This window comes from Stegodyphus dumicola, chromosome 8 (assembly GCF_044657685.1).
Source record: "Stegodyphus dumicola isolate Sdum_Otavi_A_Nest chromosome 8, ASM4465768v1".
Lineage (NCBI taxonomy): Eukaryota > Metazoa > Arthropoda > Arachnida > Araneae > Eresidae > Stegodyphus > Stegodyphus dumicola.
The window spans coordinates 10,896,023-10,920,522 of NC_140775.1; the positions used below are offsets into that span (position 1 = coordinate 10,896,023).

The following is a 24,500-nucleotide window of genomic DNA, read 5'->3' on the forward strand; positions in this document are numbered from 1 at the left end:
CCATAATCACAGGATTGTGGTCAGATGACATTTCAGTCAAGCTTTCAATATAACTCGGCGAGATAATATTTTTTAAAATGAAAAAGTCAATGACCAATGGTCTACCAATCCCACAGTGTGTTGGTTTCCCTGGAAATGCTAGGTTAATTTTGGCCGCTTTGTTGATTAATATCCCAGCAATTCCACTCGCGGTGGTGTGCGTTGAAATCTCCACCTATAATGACTCGATTGTTAATGTTTAATAGTGTTTTCAAATCTGCCTTGACAGAATTTGTAGGTGTGTGTATAGGAAAATAGGTGGAGATAACAGTGATTGGTCGTGATGTGTTTGGAGTGAGTGTAATAGCTAGAGCTTCAATTTCTGAAAGCTGTGGTAATGGTGTGACATAATGAGAGATGGAGCGCTTGATTAAAATAAGTAATCCACCTCTTGCATTACCTCTAGGCGCATATCTGCCTACAGTTGATCTGTCCCATCTGTATGTAACATAGCTGCAGGCTCTAAAAAAATTCTGAGGGCCAAGCATGTGTTCTTGTAGGAGTAGAATATCAGGTGCAAATTCGTGTAAAAACTCCTTGAGCTCGTAAGCTTTCGGGAGCAAACCATTTGCGTTCCATGTAATTATAGTTAAAGGCATACTTTGATACACTGATACATTATGAATTTCATTAACTATTTCAAAAAATAAGAACATTTTATCAAAAGGATCCGTTAATTCTCTCAGCTTAGGCATGAAAGTTTTAAATACATTATTCATTATCTTTATGTTATGAATTCCAAAAATATTATTAAATTCTGCTACATTCTTAACAAAATTTACAAATTCTGAACATTGATTTTTCTCGTGCGGAGAACTGGAATCAGTATTTTCAGAAGAGATTTGCTTAACATTATTTACATTAGAAACATTTAAATTTTTTAGAGCATTACTAATATCAGTAACATTAAATTTCACATTATTCTTAACTGACTGGTTTTGTGCAGCAGTAGCCGAGCTGGGGAATTGCATATTAGCTTTATCTTTAAGATTGGGAATTTGGTTTTTCGTCATAGCTGCATATGAGATTCCATTTTTTACAGAACTATCTTTTTTTCTGTTGGTTACCCTTATTTTTAGGAAATTTTTCGCATCCACGATACGACGCGACATGATTTGTTTTACAGTTGCTGCATTTCGGCTCTTCAATGCGTCCCTTGGTTGGACAATCCATAGTCTTGTGTTCTAATGAGCATTTCACACATCTAGGCGCGAAGAAGCAGTTCTCCGAAGAATGGTGCCACTGTTGGCAATTATAGCACTGTGGTACCTGGTTTTTGGATACGTACTTCTCCACAGTCACAGCAAACAGTAGCAGATCAGTAACATGAAAAATTTGATCAGACATTTAATTTTTCATCACTTGCACCAGAAATAATGGCATGGGGGCACGTGTTCTCCGTCTAGTCAGTTGGGTAACCTTGCTTATGGCGAATCCTTTGGCTGCCAGTTCATTTGCTATATCATCAGTTTTCGTACTGTTAGATAATCCTCTGAAAACTACTTTAATGGGTCGAGCATAGTTCGCATTAGTAACATAATGTTCGATCTTTTTTTCTTGAAATAATGCACTAAGCATTCTGTGATTCTCAGCTGTTCGCGGTAGAAATTTTAGCAGCTCACCATTAACTTTTCCGAGAAATTTTGACTCAGTCATTAAAGCCAAATTTAGAAATTCCTCGTGTGTAGATTTGCCTGGGTTTACTATTATGGGCGGAACAGTCTGAGACTGGGTATTTGTCGGCTGCTGCTGCATTGCCTGTTGACTGGGGGTATCGTTACTAGTGATTTCAGTATTCTCATCATTTAACACATTAAATTTATTATTACATTCCACATTCAAAGGTACTTTATATTATTAAAAGGTAGTTTAGCAGTTTTAGTTGGTAATTTGAAACCGTCATCATCAATTTTCTTAGAATTACTATTAATTTTCCGTTTCACCTTAACATCACTATTTTTTAAGAGTAAGAACATTTTGGGGGCCAATGCCTGGATTAAAAGGAAGATTACACTTACCTTTTATATCTGTAGCCTGGGCCTAGAGCATTTGCAGAGCTTTCTGAAGTGGTTCCGTAGTCGTATCTGCATCCGTGACCGGTCGTAACTTCTGGCACTCAATCTTGACTTCCAAATCGTTGAGAAGATTAATCCAGTAGTCATTATCGTTAGTATCCAAAATATCAATCGTGCGGTAATCCAATACAGCTTTCTCTGATAGAAGGCGGCTCCGAAGGGGAGCTAACATCCATAGAGAGATTCATTGGATTCACTCGTCGTAGTCGGAGCGCTAATGATGAGCAACCTACACTCGCGAGGATCAAGGACCGAAAATCCATGGTCTCAAAATGAGGGAAGAAGGGCAATTTGTATTTGTGAAGAATTTGAGTGTCTTAGTCCAGTCTTCTTCAACAGAATTATTTGCATACTATTTATACAATTTTAGAATATTTTCATGTACTGCATCATAACCATTTGCATAGTTTTACCATCGGAGGGCAGTCTTTTTGATGCACGCTAATTTCAGTGACTATAAGTTTAAGATAATTCAAGTTAGTCAATATTAATTTTTTTCAATATTTTCCAGTATTAATTTTTCAAAACAATTTCAGTGCTAACTGTTTATTAATCAAATTCATATTTACAAAAGAAAAGTATGTCTATTAAAAACTTAATCTTGTTATATTCTCAGTTTACATTAGTTCAGAGAATTTAAATAAATAGGTAAAACATTATAAATAAAAAGAAATATTTCTAAAAGTTAAAAAACCAGCCTGTGCTGCCATCTAGTTGAGGGAAACGAGTTCAAAGGTCAAAGTATAATGTTTGTGACACGCCTATTTTCAAGATGTGGATCTAATTATTAGAATTCAAGTAGAGCACATTCATTCCCTATATCTGCAATTATTTCTAAGATATGTTAAAAAATTAACTTATTAAATTAAATATAAGTTAAAGAGTTTTTCGTATATGCGCGTCATATATGTAGTTTTACCGGTTAAGGTTCAAATACTTTTTTTATGAAATTCTTCCTTAAAAAAGTATAAATAAATATATTTTTAAGTGTGGGTAACTTGAAGTTTAATCAGAATAAATTTCTCGATTTAAAACATCTATTTTATTTTAACATCTATTTTATTTTACCTGTCTTTTACCTGTACTTTTAACTGTGATATCTTTCTGTAGTGAACCGTTCCGTCATCATTGAAACATAGCTCCGAAATTTTTTAAATAACTGTTTCAGTAAATATTTTCAACTCTCTAAAAAAGTTTAATTCACCTTTCCTATGCAATGTCTCATTCATCAAATTGAAAAAAGGAAACTTCGCTTCTTCGAAACTTCAGATGTTTTGTTAGCTGCTTACTATCAGCACGAGAAATCCAAAAGAGGCCCTGACACGGAATATTCAGATAAGTAACATTCTGTTCTTTATACAATATATGTTTCTCTATCACTAGAGTGCAATTAAATTTCTTTATTTATTATTTTTCATAAGATTCTAGCATTATACAATAGTTAGTAATAGTAGCAAGTCATGTGGTTCTTTACTTCGTAACTATTCCGTAGAGACGCCACATTCCTTATCAGTACTCCGTTCTTATCAGCAATTCACACCCTTCGGAGGCCCCCCTCTTCGTGCTTAGGAATTTCTTGAGAGGGAAAAAATGGGGATCTCTTGACCATCGATGAGTATAGATTGTGATTTTTGTAACTAAGATCCCGACCTTTTTTTTTTTTCAGGTATCAAACTTGGAATTATGATCAAATATAAATACAGGGTGACGGAATTTATTAAACTTGTACTATAATAAATTACAACTGTTAAATTAATAAATTAATTTTATATTTAACTAATATTTAAGAAAAATAAACTGTATAATTTATTTTTGTTGATATGCTCTCACACTGTGTATGGATTTATGATTTTGTCAATTACTGTTTTTCTGAAATATACATGAATTTTTTGGGAACGGCAATAGTTAATGTTACTTTAGTTAAAATATTATGTACATCTCTGTGATGATATATGTCTTTTCTAGTTAGGTCTCAAGATTAGGGCATACACATTACCATGTAGGAATTCATTCATTTATTATTTTTTTTTATTAAACTTAGCTAAAGTTTGCTTCTTAAAGACACTAATTTTTGCAGATGAACTCCTTAACTACACTCATGGACACAATCGTATTTTAGGATATTTTCTACTTCTTTTCCTTTTCTTTCTTTAGGCCTTTTTTTTCCTCTATTATTTCTGGGCCATTTATTTTAAATTTTATTTTGTCCCATCTTTTCTTTCTGGCCTTTTGAACTCGTAAAAAATGTACGAAGTTTCTTTTTACTCTCCTCAAATACGAAATTGCCCCCCTTTCTATATACCTTTCCTTCGCACCTATGCTTGATTTTTCGCCCATCGGTGCAGAAAGACTTAGCGGGTGCAAAACAAGACATCTGTCTACTTTGTCTGTCTGTCTGTCTGTCTGTCTGTTCCGTCATCATTTGTTGGTAACAGGAAAGTTTTGAGATATTTATGTGGATATTCAGAAATTTAAGCTGCAAAGCCACTTAGGTTATATTTATAATTTGTCTGAGTATTCAAATGTCTTGTTTTAAACTGCAGAATATATATTAGTTTATATCTGTACATATTTTCGTTAGGTGTGAAGTTGGACATTTAAATTTCATAATGATTGTCTTAACTATGATAGCGCGTATTGGTGATGGCTTAATTTTAACCGAATCTGTTCAACACGACGAAGAGGTAAGAGTTTTTTCTGTTGTTATATAATTATGATTATTGATATAAAATAACATCCATCTGTTTTTCTTTAATGTTTGAAATTAACTTCTAGGTTTCCCACCCTTTTTTTTTCCCCTTATAATTATAAACATAAGGGGATTTAGGAGTACTTTGCTTCTTCTCATGATGACTTTTACTGTATTCACAAATCATATTTTAAGTGGCTTAATTTACGCAAAAAATATCGATGTTTTTTAATTTAGCAAATGTTTATTCCTTGCTCAGACCTTTTTTTAGAAAGCAGTACTTATTATATTGTCCTGAATTATGTCTCAGCTACATTTATGTGTATTGCAATATATGGGAATTTAAATCTGTTCATAAAAAATACTGTTTCCAATGACATCAGAAATTGCATCATTGCCAGCTAATAGCCAACTAGTGATTAAACCTGCAATTAGTAATTAAAACTCTAATTAGTGCTTTAAAGATTTAAATTATGATTACATTTATATAAGAAGACTTGTGTATTTTCAATTTATTGAATTCTCACATTTTTCTCTCCCTCTCTCTCTCTCTCTCTCTATGTCGCTGTGTGACTTTATTGATAAAGTCAAAAAGCAATCAGTATTAATATATATATGAGAAATATTTTTGCATTTCTGTTTCTAAAAGTTAATGGTACTTTTTAACTATACACACCTGTATAAGATAAGGTTGTAATGAAAGTTTTCTGTTAAAAAAACGCTCTTAATAAAGTTAGAAAAAAAAAAAAAAAAAAAAACATGGAAGCAATACCTTTAGTGCAGTTAGTAATCACCACCCAAATCTATGATTTTCTGCCAATGTTTTGGTAGTTTTCCGAAGCCTTTGGCGCAGAAATTCGGTGGCCATGAGTCCAAAAACAGATCAACTTCATTTCAGATGTCCTGTGCAGAATGGAAGATAGCACCAGCAAGATGTAGCTGCAGGTTGAAAATAGGTAGAAGACTGAAGGAGTGATGTCAGAGCTGTATGGCGAGTGCGGCAAAAAAGCCCATTCAAGTCTATACAGAGTTCAGCTGGTGAATGCAAACACATGTGGTCTTGCATTATCTTGATGGAACATTACCTTTTTGCATAGGAATGAAATTTGATATTTTTCCTTGATAGCAGTGTTAACACAGACTAGCATTGCTGTGCAGCTTACTATCAAGGGTTTTACTTTTTTCCAGATACTCTTTGTGAATAATATGACGCCAATCCTACCAGATACAAAGCATGATCTTTTTATTAGTGAAATTGCACTGTGATATGCTGCCGATGAGCTCGGCAGTCGCAGACCAATTTCCGTTTCGGCCTCTGTTGTTAAAGTAAATGTACTTTTAATCACAAGTGATATTCTGGTCCAGAATTTTGTCCTTGCATTGATATTTGAGAAGATTAGTGCGGGCCCAAACACGTCTATCCTTATCTGCTTGAGTGAGCTCAATTGACACCCAGCGATTGAACTTGTACGTCAAGTTTATGCGATGCGTAGCGCGACTAATGGACATGGCATTAACGTGTGACTCCTTAGCAAGCTCTCGAGTGGTTGCATACTGATCTTCTTCCGCAAGTTCTCGCAGGCGGACCTCGTCAACATCAGTAGGTCGGCTAGAGCGCTGTGCTTCTCGAATGTCATAGTCCTTGGTTTTGAACTTTGGGATACCAAACCTTCACAGTGTGATATGATACAACATTAGTACCTAAACCTGTATACACAATTTGGTGATATTCTATAGCTGACTTTTTGGCAACAAAGCCGGAAGTAAATGATGGTTCTAATCTAATCTGGTAGCATGATAGTTCCATTTCAGACACCTTGTACTTAATGATAACAATATTTTTTTTACAAATTTCACAACACAGTGTTTTAAAGCAAATTGCTTTCTTTCAAATGCCAAAAACCACTTGACAAAATACAATTAAACACAGCAATTTGAACTGTTTGTGCAGATGATATTTATGGTGATGGGACATTTTCGTTAAAACCCTATATTTAAGAAATATATGTTTCATTTGTTTAAAAGTGAGGAAGATTCAGTATTTTATGAAAGAAATTGAAAACTCATTTTTCTTTCTTTCATTTTTTAGACAGGTAGAAATACTTATGAATACCACAGTCAGGCCAAATCCATTTTAAGGAAACTGAATGCTCAGTCTGTTCCTGTTTGTAGTATAGAAACTGGACCTTATTATTTCCAGTAAGTTTTGAGTCTCTCTTAGTTTTAACTCAAAGTGAAAGATAAGAATATAATTTTTTTTTAATTTGGATAATTTTATTTAATTGATTTCAGGTAATGTGTAAAGTTACTTTTTTCATTTAAAAATCTTTACATTAGTTAAAGCTTAGTTTTATTCAGTATTTTTTTGTGAGAGATATTTTAAATTTAAGAAATGTATTTTATTTGTTTAGATCCTTAAACTTCTTTTGATATTTATATGCTTTTGTATGGAGCCATTTTAAATGGTTGTGAACATATATATGCATTTACAATATCTAATTATACTTGCATGCATAATATACTATGAATAATATATTTGACTACTGTATTATGTACTATAAATGATGCTTACTTTATTTTGTACTGCAACGTTACTAATGATGTTTGCATGCAGGTTGTACTAGGACCGTATATTTTTTGGTGCTCCAGAAACATTTTATATTTCCTTATAATCTTGTGTATTCTCACATCTAAACAAGACATGTGAATATCAGGGCTTATGAAAAAGTATTATGTCTTGGGTTCCTGTTTGTCATAGCAGCTAATTCCTAATTATGGTTCTGCTGTTGCTTAGCTGCACGTACTTAAAGCAAAATTTCAGGTGTTATTATTGGAAGCTAAATGCATGATATCTGCTTGTTATTCTAGTTCATAATGTTTATATAGTAGAAAGTCCGAGATCCAGACTTGTCCACATTTGATTCCCCCCCCCTTTGTGCATAATAAAACATCTGGGAAGTCCCGATTCTTAATTTCATTTCAACACTAAGTAAAATACCTTGCTATTGAAGAAGCGATCATTTTAGCATGAATTCGTACGATCAGTAATTTGACTCCATTACCACACATCTCAAACTGAAACATTCCACATCAATACATCGTTGATCTGGTGCCAACCTGGCGAATCATTATTTATTATACTTTCCTTTCATCACTGCATGTTTATCAAAGCATGAAAACTTGAGTAATGACTCATGTAGCGATGACTAAAACAATTTTTTTTAACATTAGTAATTGAATAATAAAGGAGTATGGTAACCTTTTATGTTGACATTATGCTTGGCAATGATTACAGATTTAAGTTAAATGTGTTAAAAAATGTTCAAGAGGAAAAATTTACCAAACGTTTCTTTCCAGATGCTAAAAATAGATTTTGTTGTTGATACTCATATATCCAAAGATTAACATTTAGGGCTTTTTGAATTAAGAATAACTGATTTGTTATTCACGTAAACCCAGAACCAGTGCCAGGGCTCGTATGGCCGTACCGAGTCGCAGAATTTAGGAACCACAGAGACTGCATCAGGCTGTAAGATATCGAGCACCATTGACCCTCAGTAAGGCTTAAGTATATGGTTGGAATTTATTTATTCAGAACTCTGATAAGCCTTAAGCATGTGCAAGAAATAGACATAAGTATATTAAAATAAACTACAGTCAAAAGTCGTTAATTCGGACACCCATAATCCGGAATGATCTATAATCCGAACCTCAAAGCTACAAACTTTCTGCGCATGCGTCGCTGCGCGTAAGACCTTTACCGCTGCTAATTTGCGTGTGCGTATGCGCAAAATACGTTTACGAATACGTGTTTAATGTATAACGGACGGGATAAGCTAAGCTAAAATGATCTAATTATCTATTTCAGTTAATGTTGCAGATTGCGTTGTTCCTTAATCTTCGAATTGGATCCGGATTATTATTTTTTGCAGACTCTTAGAGCAATTTTATAAAAGTAAGCTTGAACTTTCGATTATGTCAAATAGAATTTCCGATATATATTTACTAATATGTAAAGGATATACAAAGCGAAAGTATCTCTCGGAGTCCATTAAACAAAAAGTGGAATTGCTGCAAAAAATGGATGAAGTTTACCTAAACTTTAAGGTTTGTTTATCTTTAACGCGGCGGCGGCGTGCATTGAATTGGAAGTTGATCTGTCAGCACTATCCTTATCTTAAGAGCAGATGTTTTTATTTTATTTGGCTTATAATTGCTTACTCAATGTAGTATTTCATCTCGTCTTTGATATGATTTAAATCAAATGCCTCGTCATTATAATTCGCTTCCGATAGCGAAGAAAGTAACAGAGGTTATTGAAAACGAAAAAATTTCGATTGACAAATTAGTCGGTATTCTCGACACAGCAATTATAGGACTTGAACAGCGGAACTTTGTAACTGAACAAGAAATTATGTCTGTTTATAGAATTAAAGAGAATGTATTATAACATAAAAAACGAAGCAACTTAAACAACTTACATTGAAAGAAATGTTTAATAAAGTAAACAAATAAATATTAAGCTCTTTTTTTTTGTAAATTTTGATACCCTTTAGATCATAATTGTTCTTTATTTCGTAAATTACGGTTTCATATTTTTAATTTTATAATTTCTGCATGCCATTTTACCAGATTTAAACTGATGATCGATAATCCGGAATCGCCGAAGTCCCGACGAGTCCGGATTAACGACTTTTGACTGTAATACAATTCAAATTTAATTGTCTCAGTGCGGAATAGAAGCAAGATAAAATTTAATGTAGCAACTTGTTGTTAGTCGCCAAGCTCATGATGCATAGCCAAATATGATAGCTAAATTTGAATTTTAAAGGTTTTCAGGTATCGCAAAGCAAGAGTTAAATTTTCCAATTATTTGATTTTGTAAAGAAATGTGGAGAAGTGGTAATAAATGAAGAAGATAGAAAAGAAGCTTTTCATTGTGATGACAATGCTTCTCAATCATCAGTCAATCAATGAATGGCGAAATCTGTAGTAAGGTTCTAGATCCAGAAAATACCACTATCAATAGTGAATAAAGTGACAGAGAAGTTGCTGAAAACGAGAATTTCGATTGAAAATTTAGTCGGAATTCTCGAAACAGCAGTTACAGGACTTCAACAATGTAACTAAACAAGAGATTATGTCTGTCTACAGAATTAAAAAGAAAGTATTAGCACAAAAAACGAAGCAACTTAAATAACTTACATTGAAAAAAATGTTTAACAAGGTAAACAAATAAATAAACTTTTTTTTTGCAAATTTTCATACTTTTTAGATCATAAATTCTTCATTATTTCGTAATCACGATTTCATATTTTTAATTTTATAATTTCTACATGCTATTTTACTAGATTTAAACTAATGATCTAATAGCTTGTAAAATCCCAAATCTGGAATCGCTGAAGTCCCGACAAGTCTGGATTTCGGACTTTGTACTTTACTGAACTTTCAAATCTTGTTGATTTCTACAGGTTGTTCATGTAAGTTTAATAAATGCAATTTAGTGTTTTTTCTGATATGGTTATCTTCCAGAATATTTTCTCTTGCATAGATAACCAGTTTCCTCGGATTTCTTGCGTCGCTCATATGTAGACTGTCATGTGGTTTATTGTATGATATTTTATAACAGCCCTAAATGCTTCCTGAAAAAATATTTTTACTTTTTTTGGTACTTTTCCATTTCGCCGACACAAATCTTGCGAAGCAGACTTTATTGACGAAAACACACAGTATACACATAAAAAATGTTGACAAATGTCAGTTCTAAGAATTTTTTTATTTTGAAGGTATAAACATTTTAATGTCGTTTAAAATTTTATAAAAAAGCCAATAAATAAATACAATAAATTTGTAAAAAGACAATTTAAGAATTTACTATGCTTTCATTGTACAACATCCTGATACGCCGGTTCATATCACGTGACCCCAAGTGATCTTATCTCACGTAAACTACATTACAAAATCTAATTCTCTCAGTAATTATCTACATTAATTTCAAGTTAAATCTTAATTTGGAATACAAATTTAAATGCAAGAATTATTTCAATTCGTACTAATAGTTCACTCATACTTTAAAACTGCTGTGCTTTACTTCGCTAGTGCATTCTAATTAGAATTGTTGAATTTAACCCTTGACTTTGCCTTTTCTATATTTTCACCATCGGGTGAGTGGTGTGATTGCATCCTAATTGACTTAATTACTGCCCACGAATAATAGCCTTAGGGCATAAAATTGAACTATCTGGTAAAAATTCTGTGTAATTGTATGCCAATATTGAAAAAAAAAACAATCAGTTTGTTAAGAAACAGCTGCAACTTGTTTTGAAAATGTGAAAAGGTTACCAACGAGGATATTTCATATGGATTTGCTGGCAACTTTATCACTTGCACCGGCAAAACAGAAAAGTACCCTTTTTACTTCCTTGTACGAAGTAAAAAAGAAGTATTGTAATCGTGAAAAGTTTCAGGCAGCACATTTCAACGAAAATATCCATTTTGACCGCTATCGAATGCAATTTAACGATGTTTTTGTGTGATACCTGTACGTAAGGACAGAATAAAATACTCTTTTCCTTCAAAAAAATTATAAAATATCTTTAAAATTAATTCTGAAGAGAATTTTTTGTGGCGTCTGTACAAACGCACGTACGTACGTATCTCGCATAACTAAAAAACGAGTAGCCTCAGAACTTTGAAATTTTGTATATAGGACTGCTATAACATGTAGATGTGCACCTCGTATTTTGGTTGCAATCGGCCACACCAAACGTATATAAATATATTTATATATATATCCACTCTGTTACCCGGCTCGGTGATCTCAGTTTCTTTACTCTTATATGTTGGTAAATTGTACATTTTTTGCTTTAAAAATGATTGAATTATGTTGTTTCTATCTTCCGGTTAAGGATTTTATGCCTTTAGTAAATCTGTGTACAATATTTTTAGAATTATCAGCAGTTTTAAAGTTGTTTAATTGCCGCTAAGCCTTTTTTAATGGCGGCCATTGATGTTTACATTTGAAACAGGAGACTACTGGATTTGTTGCCAATCTAGAGAAACTTAGCTTCGCAACAACAAAGATAACGTCTTCATTTATTATTTAAATCATGCTTAATCCTTTCTGGAATTTTTTCGAGGAAATAAGCGTTTAAGATTTACTTCGTAATTTTTAATATAGATATTTTGAGTTTTTATGTATTTTTGCCTTCTCGTGAAGTGAGATCTGAATTAATTGAATGAGAAATACTCAGTCGTCTGTGAAAAACTGTTTCTTTTTTGTTTTGTTTACTTAATTTCTTTTATACATCATTCTAGCTTTATTATAGTATTTGAATAGAACATGTGGCAACGATTAGGTAATTCCATTCTTTAAATGATGTAAATTTTGTGCATTATGAGTTATAATATGAATGAAACATAATACTGAAGGGAGTCATCATTTTTGCGCAACACAAAAAGTGAGAATTTTAGCTGATTTTCGAGTTATAAGTCGAATTGTTTTTGTCATACATATATGAAATTTTCAGTGTGTCATCTTTATACATAGATGATTATCTTTATTTATTTTACTTAATAGTGTATAAGAATTTGTTTTATAAAAAAAAAAAAGAAAACTAACTGTATTTTCTGAAAATTTAAAATGTGTACTGAAGCACTGCGCGCAAACTGACAGTAACACAAATTTAGTTACAGTAATAATTTTTAAGTGAATCTAGCGCCAGAGTGTTGCTATGGTAAACAAATACTAGAGTGAATTTTAAAGAATGCATTTATTCTATTGTGGTTTATGCGCTGTCGGTGAAGTAGATTTAATTCAATCCAATAAGTTTAAATGAAATGCAAGAAAAATGTGTATAATTTAATATTCCGTACAAGAAAGTCATGTGGTGTACACATCAGATTTTTTTTGTTTTGAATCTATGAAATGTCTAATCTGTCTATTTCTTCTAGTCTTAACCATGTATTTTGAAGAATTTATTATGGATATATTTCATCCTTGTGGCTTTAATCCCTCTTTTTGCAGGTTTCTTCTTTTAAATGACAGTTTGAATGATTTTGAAGTGAATATACTCTTAATTAGATAAGTTCATTATATTATCTCAGATTTTTACGTTTTGTTTTGGTTGTATTTTTCTTTTTATTTGTTTTTATTGCCAAAAAATTAAGTGGTAACAAGTTTTTCGGTGGATCTTTGGATTATGGTAACTTGGCGATTTTTTGGCGAAAATTTGGCAACCAACTCTGCTACAGCAACACTCTATTTTTTTTATTTTTTATTTTTATTTTTATTTTTTTATTTTTTTATTTTTTATTTTTTATTTTTTTTTTTTTTTTTTTTTTTTTTTTTTTTTTTTTTTTTGCCGCCATTTTGTCTTCACGAAGTAAAGACATGTTTCTTTTCTTTTTATTTACTGAACACTTTTTCCAACAATCTACTAGCCAAATTACACTTGTACTAGAAATTTTATCTAACAATACTGCTTAATCATGACAAATATTCACTGCAAAATTGGGATAAAGTGCACAATTGCAAACTCCTTGCACGTTTTTCACAATAACACATGCACATAAACCATGTACACGTCGACTTATTTTTACTTAAAAAAACATCCCAGAATTGCACCAAAATGACATTGCGCACACTCTTAACTATATCCATGTACACTGCTTTTTTCTCATAAATTAGAAAAATTTCACGAAAATGCATGACAATTTTCTGAATCTTTAAACCCGGTAAAAAGAACATATATGAAATTACCTTATCGCGAAAAAGTATATACCCTTTCCAAATATGAACATTTCCACGTATAAAATAAATAAAATATCTAAAAACTTTTACCTCTAAATTATCTATTATATTATAAACGTCACCAACGAATTCCTACCGCAAACATTACAAATACTTAGTGTCAAATATTTAAATTATTTCCATGCACGTTTACTTCAACTAAAAGGTATACCAAATTCCTACAAACATAAAATCACAAAATAACTATCATTTAATTAAAATATCACTAAATCATGTACACGTCGACTTATTTTTACTTAAAAAAACATCCCAGAATTGCACCAAAATGGCATTGTGCACGCGCTGCACTATATCCATGTACACTGCTTTTTTCTCATAAATTAGAAAAATTTCACGAAAATGCATGACAATTTTCTGAATCTTTAAATCCGGTAAAAAGAACATATATGAAATTACCTTATCGCGAAAAAGTATATACCCTTTCCAAATATGAACATTTTCACGTATAAAATAAATAAAATATCCAGAAACTTTTACCTCTAAATTATCTATTATATTATAAACGTCACCAACGAATTCATACCGCAAACATTACAAAGACTTAGTGTCAAATATTTAAATTATTTCCATGCACGTTTACTTCAACTAAAACGTATACCAAATTCCTACAAACATAAAATTCACAAAATAACTATCGTTTAATTAAAATATCACTAATCCATGTACACGTCGACTTATTTTTACTTAAAAAAACATCCCAGAATTGCACAAAAATGGCATTGTGCACACTCTTCACTATATCCATGTACACTGCTTTTTTCTCATAAATTAGAAAAATTTCACAAAAATGCAGGAAAATACTCAACGTATACTACTCAAACATATTCCAAAATACTACAAACATATAACTCACAAAATCACGATCATTAAATTAAAATATAATTAAATTAAAAAACACTACCTAAAATATAAATAAGCACATACATTAAATTAATAAAATAATAAAATTAAATACTCAACGTATACTACTCAAACATATTCCAAAATACTACAAACATATAACTCACAAAATCACGATCATTAAATTAAAATATAATTAAATTAAAAAACACTACTTAAAATATAAATAAGCACATACATTAAATTAATAAATTAGATTACAATCCTAATTACTTTAAACTAAATCATTGCTAATAACAGTTTTCAAATAATACCATTTTAATTTATTTACTCCTTACATTTAGAACAATGCATAAAAATATTATTAATTTCACGCTGCTATGCGGGGGGGGGGGATGTCGTGGCACGCAATGAACTGGAAGTTGATCTGTCAGCACTATCCCGTGGCGTAGCTAGGGTGGGGCAAGGGGGAACATCTGTCCCCAGGCGCACCATCCAAGGGGCACCAAATTGATGCTATGAAATTTTTTAATGAAATGTTTTCCATTCTTGGCACACAGAAAGGGGCGCAAATTCTTCAGTTGTCCCCGGCCGCTGGAAACTCTAGCTATATGCCCCTGGCACTATCCTTATCTTCAGGGCAGACGTTTTTATTTTATTCGCCTCATAATTCCTTACTAAATGTAGTATTTCATCTCGATGTACTTCGTCTTTGATATGATTTAAATCAAATTCCTTGTCATTATAAATATCACAAATACACATCACATCACATCACATAGTTTTCTGGTTGCAATTTTCTAATTTCGACTATGTGTAATGTATGCTTTACGCATGCACGCGTTGAAAGAAATGTTTAATAAAGTAAATAAATAAATACTAAGCCTTTTTTTTTTTTTTTTTTTTTTTTGTAAATTTTGATACCGTTTAGTGCTCTTTATTTCACAAATTACATTTTCATATTTTTAATTTTGTAATTTCTGCATGCCATCTTAGAAAATTTAAACTGATGATCTATAATCTGGAAAAACCGATAATCCGGAATCGCCGAAGTCCCGACGAGTTCGGATTAAAGACTTTTGACTGTATTACCTACATTTAAAATTTAATATGAAATTTACATATTTGTATCGGTAAATGAAACTATGTTAATACTACTATAAAAAAATTGTGTTCATTTTTCATTCACGTTTAATAATATTTCAATAAGTCAATACGTTAATGGGTAAGTAATAATTCTAAGAAAATAAAACTGTTTAAAAAAAAAAAAAAAAAACCTCTAAAAATTTCATATTTACTGAGTACGTATTGTGATGTATAAATGCATTTAAACTTACTTCTAATGCTTTTAAATACATTCAAGAATATTCTCAATATTAATTTATTTTTGATTTTCTCTTCAATATAACTTATCATTGCATAAATGTTTCAAAGTTGCATCTGTTCCATTTTGTACTCAGAGATTTTTCTTCAAGGCTCTCTGCATTTTGAAAAAAACAGTATTATGCTATTACAATTTCTTATTTTTCATCTCTATAGCCGTGAGATCATTAATAACTGTCAGATATTTTTCATATTCTGAATCTTTATTTTAAAATTAATTTCAGTCACTGTGTAAAGTAAAGGAGATTTTGTTGAAAGCAAGACAGTTTACGGTGAGTTAAGCAAATATCTGTTTTAAGATCTCAAATTAGAATTTTTTTCCCTAGTTTTAAATTAAATAAAATCTTAAGAAATATTGAGTGATCACAAAAGTCAACTTATCCATGGACTGAGATGGCAAAGTTTTAATGCATTTTGGCAACTATCCAACAAATTTAGTTGTGTTGTACCATCATTCATCATCAATGTCACTGTTTTGTACCATAAAATATCAGAACTGTAACCGTAAAAACTGAAAACTGCTTCTGTAGATTATGATTGTTGCTGATGTATGCTATGTTGAAAATTTATAAATTTATATGTGATCTCAAGTACATGGAAAATTATATTATTCTGATTATTATATTTTGCATGAATAAATTAAATTTAGTTAATATTTATCATTTCAGCTATTTAATTCATGATAATGTGTGCTATCTTGCATTGTGTGAGAAAGCATTTTCCAAGCGATTAGCCTTTGCATATTTGGAAGATCTAAAAAATGAATTTAGTACACATTATGGGAAAATGGTGGCAACTGCGCTTAGGCCTTATAGTTGTATTGAATTTGGTAAGTGTAATTCAAGAAATTTTCATATTAATTATCTACATTTGAATGTAAGTAATGTGTTCTGTAGTAAAGCCAAACATTTTGCGTTTGGTAAAATATCTTAAATCGTTCCAATGTTTTGAATCAGTCAGAATTTTAATTTTTCTGTTTTGCAGGATAAGTTATCTACTTTCCTTCTGGAAAATTAATGTTTATAATAATCATTAGCATTTCAATCATTATAAATCATTAGTGTTAATTTAATGTGGAGTGCATTTAGAGTTTTCAGATGAAAATAAAACTTTTAGAGGTCAATGTAATGTTTGCACGTAAAACCTCAGGGTTTAAAAGTAGACCATAACAAGAACTCATTGGTGACAAGCAGTATTTTTGCTAATTTCCTTTTGAAATGGAACAGAGAACTGAAATGGATAAAAAAGTTTTACGTAACTGTGCTGCACACACTTCTGCGTATTCTGAAAAACATTTAACTGATGTTTCTTCCTTCAAATATGACTTCTTAAAACAAAAGCTTTCAAATGTCATTACAGAAAGGTGTCACCCCCCCCCAAAAAAAAAGAAACAGAAACTTGAGAAAATACAAGCATTTCAGAGGAGAATAATATCTTTGCATATTATAGTCAGTGCATGGGGAGTAGTCTCCCAAAACATGCTTAGAAATTTGATATTCTTTAGAAGAAACCACAGAAGAATTGCAAGTTATTTCTAATATTCCGTACATCAGTGAGGGAAATTATGAAGAATTATGGGTTTTTAGAATGTGTTGCAATTGATGATAATATTCAGATAGCATGTGAAAATACTGGCTACAGTATTGTAGAAAGTGTTAAAAGAGTTGCAGAAGCTGACATTAAAAGTGATAAGAAGAAAGTGACTACATGCCACCCTCATTTGAATTGCGAAAAGCACTACAAGTATTAAGTGGAACTCTTGAATTGAAAGGTGCAAATACAGATGGAGTAGTTTCATCGGGTATGTAATTATAACATTTTTGTATTAAAAAAAATAAAAAAATGAATTTTGAAAATTTGCAAATAGTTTAATTTCAGCATTAATTTTTATATATTAATTATTAAAGTTATATGATATTTCTCCTGCCTTCTTAGCATGCCTTCATGGTATAGTGATCAGCACGCTCGAAGCGTATTCGAGAGGTCCAAGGTTCGAGTTCTGGCGAGGACATTGCTCATTTTTCATGTTTCCTGTTTCTCAAAAATATCCTAATGTCTCTACAGTGGCACCCAAACTAAAAAAGATGGTGGATGATGATTCTTCACCACCAGGATTTGGCCATTGGGTCCCCTAATCCCCAGTCGCCGTTTAAAAGGGGGCAGTATATAAGGTATTTCTTCCACCTTTTTAGCATGCCTTCATGGGTTAGTGGTCAGCATGCTCGACGCGTATTCGAGAGGTCCAGTGGTTTGAGTCCCGGCAAGGGATTGCTCGTTTTTCACGACTCCTGCTTCTAAATATATAATGTCTCTACAGCGTGATTGTTAGTTGCTGTCTTTCTAATTTGGTATCAGAATTTGCAGTATTGAAATTGCCATCTATTAAATGCAAACAACTCAAATAAATAAACTATAACAATAAATTAATAAACTCAAATATGTTAGGAATAGAAGTGATTTTAATATCTGCAAGTACTGAAAAATTTTTCAGAATCTTCTTCTAAAAAGCTGGGGGGGGGATACTAAAGTAGAGGTGTTTTTGAAAGTTATTATTGAGTTTCTGTAGCAATGATCAGTATTGCTTTCGTTTCCTGGTTCTGTTTTTCTGAAATGGACTTGAATTTAAAAACTTTTGGGCAAAAGTATTCTGTAGTGACTGTAGCAGTTTGCCATTAGATAGAAGTAAACTGTTTGAATTTTTAGCATAAATGGCTTAATGCTGATAAAAGAAGAATACTTTTTAAATTGCTGTTCAACAAATAGTTTTTTTTTTAATGAAACATGTATTGCTAAGAAGCATTGTAAAAAAATGTTGATACATTTAGCCGTGAAACACTGGAAACATAACTGCCTTTTCTTATCATGTGAAAATCTCAAAAGTTTCCTGTTTTAAAAGTGTCAAATCTTTGCCTGTATTTTTATAAAAAAACAAAGGAAGTTCAGAAAGATAGATAAAATATGATATCTGTCAAGAGTAGGTGTTAGATTTACCCCTCTCCCCCCCAAAAAAAAAAGGAAAATCAGTCTAATACTCTCTGATAGTCACTTTGCACGTTTCAAGCACTGGAAGAAGCTTGAACTCTGTAAAAACTGAATTTTGTTTTACAAATATTAAGTGATTTGGCAACCTGTGAATCCATAGCTCTGAAGGTTGAAGGGCCTGTGAATTCATAGCTTTGAAAATGTCCAATCAGTAAAAAATGAAATTTTTTGCAACAGAAACATGGTATATAATGTGTGTACATGTAATCATAATATGTGTAAATGTAAACATGGTTTATCTATTAATTTCTCGACTGTTAAAATATTTCTTTTTTTGGCTATGAATATTTTGTTTATGCTATTTATCACAACTGAAATTTTTTAATTTATTCCTCAGATACCTATATGCAAAAGGCCAAAAAATCATATTCTGATAATCGAGCGAGACGTAATCTTACAAATCTAAATTCAGAACTGCAAGATGTGCAGCGGATTATGGTTCAAAACATTGATGATGTTTTGCAGCGAGGTGCTGCTCTTTCAGGTAAAATGATAGTCTTTATTTAATTGGAAATATGTATATTTATTTGAAAGTAAAATGTTCTGTATTAAAAAGTAAGTTAATGTGATGTCTGCAAATGTTTTATGTGCAAGCGTTAGAAAATATTCAGACAAAATATTGTTAACAGCATATGTGCAAAAGTGTTGTATATAGAATTATGGTATAAATAACATCTTTTATTACTTGATATCTAGTGCATCCAGTATACAAATTTTTTACAATGCTTAAATTTAGATTTTTGAAGCTGACCTTTTAATAAGAATATTTATTTTTTTCATAAAAATATTTTAATATGTATTCAGTATAAGTAATTTTATTAGAGACGTATAAATTTTAAAAATCAGACTTAGATTAAAAATTAGACATTAATATAATTTTCTGGATTTACATTTCATTTTCTATACTCTTTTTATTTTGAAAATAGTGCAAAAGTACCAGTTTTCACAACTCATTTCCATGCACAATAAGAAAAATTGGTTCTTACATATTATTCCATTGACTGAGAAAGTTGCATATAATCAAACCATGAAAGCTGGTGGAGATCTCACCTAATGTGCACCAAATCATTTCTGAGGAATGCTGAAGGAACTGACCCCACCTTATTTGAAAAATAATCAGTATTTGATCTGCTTTGTTTTTGTACTTCATAGAAAAAAAAAAGTTTTTTGGAATTTTAGTCATTTCTTTTAAAAATGCAAGGGAAAAATACACCAATAACAGTTAATTTATATCCTTACTCATAAAAACAAAAGTTGGCTTATCAAGAATCAGTCAGGGCTATATCAAACAAAGCATAAATGTTATGAGTGTGCTGTTACTTCATGCTTATTCATAATTGGCCCTAAATACTAATTACTGCTTCGTGACAGTTTCAAAGCCAATCTGATAGTACATAAGTACTGAAAAGTCAACTGGATTTTGATTGCTTAAAATGCATTTGAAGCATCTGGTAAAATGCTACAATGAGTCACATTCTAAATAATTAGTTAAGCAAAAGATGAATCTTTTGTCAGACTGTTGATCTTTTTGTTTGTTGATCTTTTTTGAATACATTTGATTATTACATATAATTTTCTTGAGAATTTATAAATGCAGAAAAATTACAAAATATTTTTTTTTGTTTGTTTGTCCTTAATTTTTCTAATAATTGCTTTGAATGCACTGTATATTCATGAATTTAAAGAGCTAATATTTTTTTCCTCTCAGAGGTACTAATCTCCAGAGGTACTGCTGTCTTTATGTCTAGAGTGGAATCTTTTTTTTTTTTTTTTTTTTTTTTTTTTGGCACCATCTGAATCTAGATATGAAAGGGGGGAAAAAACCACCTTTGATTTTTTTTTTCCCTGTATTGCCACAATTTTTTTATTCAAAGTGGAGCACTATAATGATGTTTAGTTTTAAATATAGAGAAATTGCTATCAAAAAGGGTAAAAGCTTGCATTTGGAAATGATTGTCTGGTTTGTGTAAAAGTGTTATGATACATAGGTATAGAAGGTCACTATCAGCAGAGTCACTGCTGCAATTCAGAAAAGTGTCTTATAAATAGCATGTAATTCAGAAAAGTGTCCTTCTATAAATAGCATGAATGTGAATGTCATATTTGCATGCCTGTTTGTGTTAGTTTATGATATATATGTAATATTTTATGTAACATATTTGTTAAAGGGAAACTATGTACAAAATTGGTTCTTTCTCTTGACATTGAGGAAGAAAGAGGGAAATGGGAATGAATAATTTAATTGAATGACCAACACCAGTTCCTATTTTTTAAAAAAGCATTAGCATAGGGAATGAATTTTGGCATTTTAATACAATTTATCGACTAAACACTAAAGTTCTGAGTGGCAAATGCAGGGGAGAATAGATAGTCTGGTCCAGTTTGTAAGGAGCAGAAATAAAAAATAAAGATAATGATGGTTGCAATTTCCTTTGAATTGTAAGAAGTCATCCATTGAGAATTCATTCCATGGAGCCAGGTTGCTGATAAGTAAATCTGTGTTAACTGTCTTTCAGCATTTCTCATATTCTTGAATATCTAGACCTGTCAAATATAGGAATGTTATTTGGTGTTTTATTATAAAACATAATGCTTGCAATATAAGCTTTGCAAATCATCTTGGAGCTTCTGATGGTGCGCTACTTGTGTGATCACATTGTGACTAGTATTTTAAAGTGAATGTAAAGCGAAATGTAGCATTTTCCTTTTGGTCCTTACTGAATTAGTAACATCATTTCTACCACAGTTCATTTGCTCAAAGAGTTGAGTAGTATATAACCATGGTCTTGAGCTCAGATGTTTAGGTTTTCGAGTAACTTTTGAGCTCTTCCCTAGAGTTGTCTGTCTGATTATTGTTTCTACACCTGAGCATGAGTATGATGAACAAGGCATTTATGTCTGAATATAAGCTACAAATTGTGAACAAGCATAGTGTTCAATGCATGTGATAGAAATACCAACAATTATGACAAAATTTGCATAGATCCATGTTTGTGTCAAAACAGTGTTTTTTATAATCAGTTTTTATAATTGATAATTATTTCTTTTTAATACATTTTTATGTGTCAATTCATAGGAATTAGAGGATCAAGTGCAACTTTGTTATTGGCTGTTTTCTTATGTTTATTTTGTTATAAATTTAGATTTTATAATTTTCATAATTTTTGACTAAAAATGACTAGAAATTTTTTTAAATTCAATTAAGCATCTTAATTTTGGTGCATATAAATTTGCATGTATAATCTAGGAAATTTCATTCTAAAACAAAAAGATCTTGTTATGGACTTTATTTGTATCTCGTACTAATTTAATCATTGTACTAGGATATTTTATATGAATTTAAAGTATGTATAAACGTATGACATTTAGGTCTTTTAACCTAATGTTCCCTAAGTTAAACACAGAAATATGATATAGAGTAACTCAAATTTTCATATCAGTGTTAGTTGTACTTCTCAATCTGTATTAGGTTACATAAATATGTTTGAATTGTATACTCTGTACCACATTAAAGAAATGTAATGCAATAGGATGTATTGTGTTACTGACACTACATTATTACAAGTATTCAAATCGATGCATAGGCATTTTTATAAGTATATTTTTGTTTTGGCATTTCAAGGTCAGTTTTATTACCTGTTGAATGACCCTCATAGCTGTAACTATTAGCCCAGTATGAACATTTATTAACCCTCTGATTGCTCAATTTGTGGACGAAATCACTTCAAAAATTGTGTAATTTTGTTTTTGTATATTTTCTTATTATTTTTGTATTTATATTATGCATTTTTTCTTTCTAGAAAATATTTTTTTATATAGATTTTTATCATGAGAAACTAAGTTGCTAGAAAAACCAATCTCAGATGTTATCACTCCCCAAAAATTTTTTTAAATAAATTTCAGTTGAATTAAAGTTAATTTACATTTATTGCATAATATAAAAAAGTAAAATATATAAAATTTAAGAAAATATAAAGCACTGAGGAAAAATATCTTAGAAATGCAGTTTAATATGATAGAGTTCAAAACAGGTTTCAAGGCAACTACTAATTATTAATCTAATTAATAATTCAATAATTTAATTAAATAATCAAGATAATCGCTGAATGTTTTCTAGCAGCCATTTCTGTAAGAAAAAAGTGGCAAAAAGTGGAGTGTGAATGGTAATACTACATGCCTTCAAACGCTGCAATTTAGTGGACAACTAACGATATCTGTTGGCCAAAGCATAAACTAAATGTCTGATACTGTATATAATTTATTTCAGTGGTTAAACGGGGCAAAAACTGAATGTGCTGCTTAATGAAGGAAGAAAAACACATGCCCTCTGAAATCGCAGGATGAGCAGATTTTGCTACATTTGAGTTGCCCGTGGAAGTCGCCGAATGAGCAGCTAGAGGGTTAACAGTGAAAATAATTATGAGAGACAATATTTTGCTGAAATAAAGTTTAAACAGCTGTTAACTATTAGCCTAGTATGGACATTTATTAACAGTGAGAAAATTCTGATAGACAATATTTTGCTGAAGTAAAATTTTAAATTGACAAGTTTAATTTTTAATATAGTACTTTTGCTTTTATTTCAGAATTAGATTCCAAAGCAAGCAATCTCTCCCTCTTGTCTGAGAAGTACAAAAAAGATGCTCATTTCTTGAATATTAGTTCTGCCTATACGAAATTAGCTGCCGCAGCAACTGTGGTCTTTGTTGTATTTTTATATTTTTGGATATTGTAAAATTATGCCTTTAATATAACATATAATAAATATATTGTGATCATTTGAAAGATTGAAAGGAATATTTGCATGCAAAATATGACTTAAAATCTTTTCAGTATTTGCTTGGCCACTGTTTTATTTTTCAGATACTAAAATTTCATATGTTAGAAGTAACTGTCTAACATGTAATTTTTGTGTGTATATGATTCTAAAATTATAACCAGTATTCCAGTGTTTAAAGTTTTTTATATTTAAATTTTTTTGCATGCAAATATTCCTTTTTTTTTTTTTTCTTCTTAACAAATCTCTGCTTATTTAGACACCTTTCCTAATCATCTGGTATGTTTAGAAAGGTTGTATCTATAAAAAAATATTTTGTAATTTCTGTATTACGAAGACAAACTATGGACCGTTTAAATAGATAATTTTCTTTGTATTATGGCACTGGTAGCTTTTATTGTTTGTGTTGAAGATATGCTGTATTATCTTTTGTATTCTTCAGAGATGTATGTACTGTTTGAATTTTATTCTTCTTCATAATAAAAGTATTCTAAAATCAGTTTTCTTATGAGATCTTTAACATCTGTTGAATTTTGAAGTAACTTTATAGTTGTTTCTTATGAGGTCTTTAACATCTGTTAAGTTTGAAAGTGACTTTATAGTTGATCTGTTGAATAGTTACCTCATGCATTTGCATGCTTCAGAGTATAGTTTCCCACTCTAGATCTTATTGCTCATCAGTAGCCAATTAGAGAACCTAGTGGAGCATTACTGGTTCAGACCGTAATAAGGAACATTAAAAAGATTGTGCTTAAAAATTTGCATACCTCAACACTTTTGAAATAATATTTAAACATTGACTTAATTGTATAATTATTACAGTAATGCAACCTTACAACAATT

General features: G+C 30.9%; 1 protein-coding gene across 1 annotated transcript; it reads left to right on the forward strand.

The window, feature by feature from the left end:
- Nucleotides 1-4,465: 4,465 nt before the first annotated feature.
- On the forward strand, nt 4,466-24,157 carry Sec22 (vesicle-trafficking protein SEC22). The gene is made up of 6 exons (XM_035369202.2): nt 4,466-4,606; nt 4,696-4,798; nt 6,893-7,002; nt 16,507-16,667; nt 19,218-19,364; nt 23,467-24,157. The coding sequence occupies exons 2-6, from the start codon at nt 4,724-4,726 to the stop codon at nt 23,613-23,615; spliced, it is 642 nt and encodes a 213-aa protein (XP_035225093.1). The 5' UTR covers nt 4,466-4,606; nt 4,696-4,723; the 3' UTR covers nt 23,616-24,157.
- The last annotated feature ends 343 nt before the right edge of the window (nt 24,158-24,500 follow it).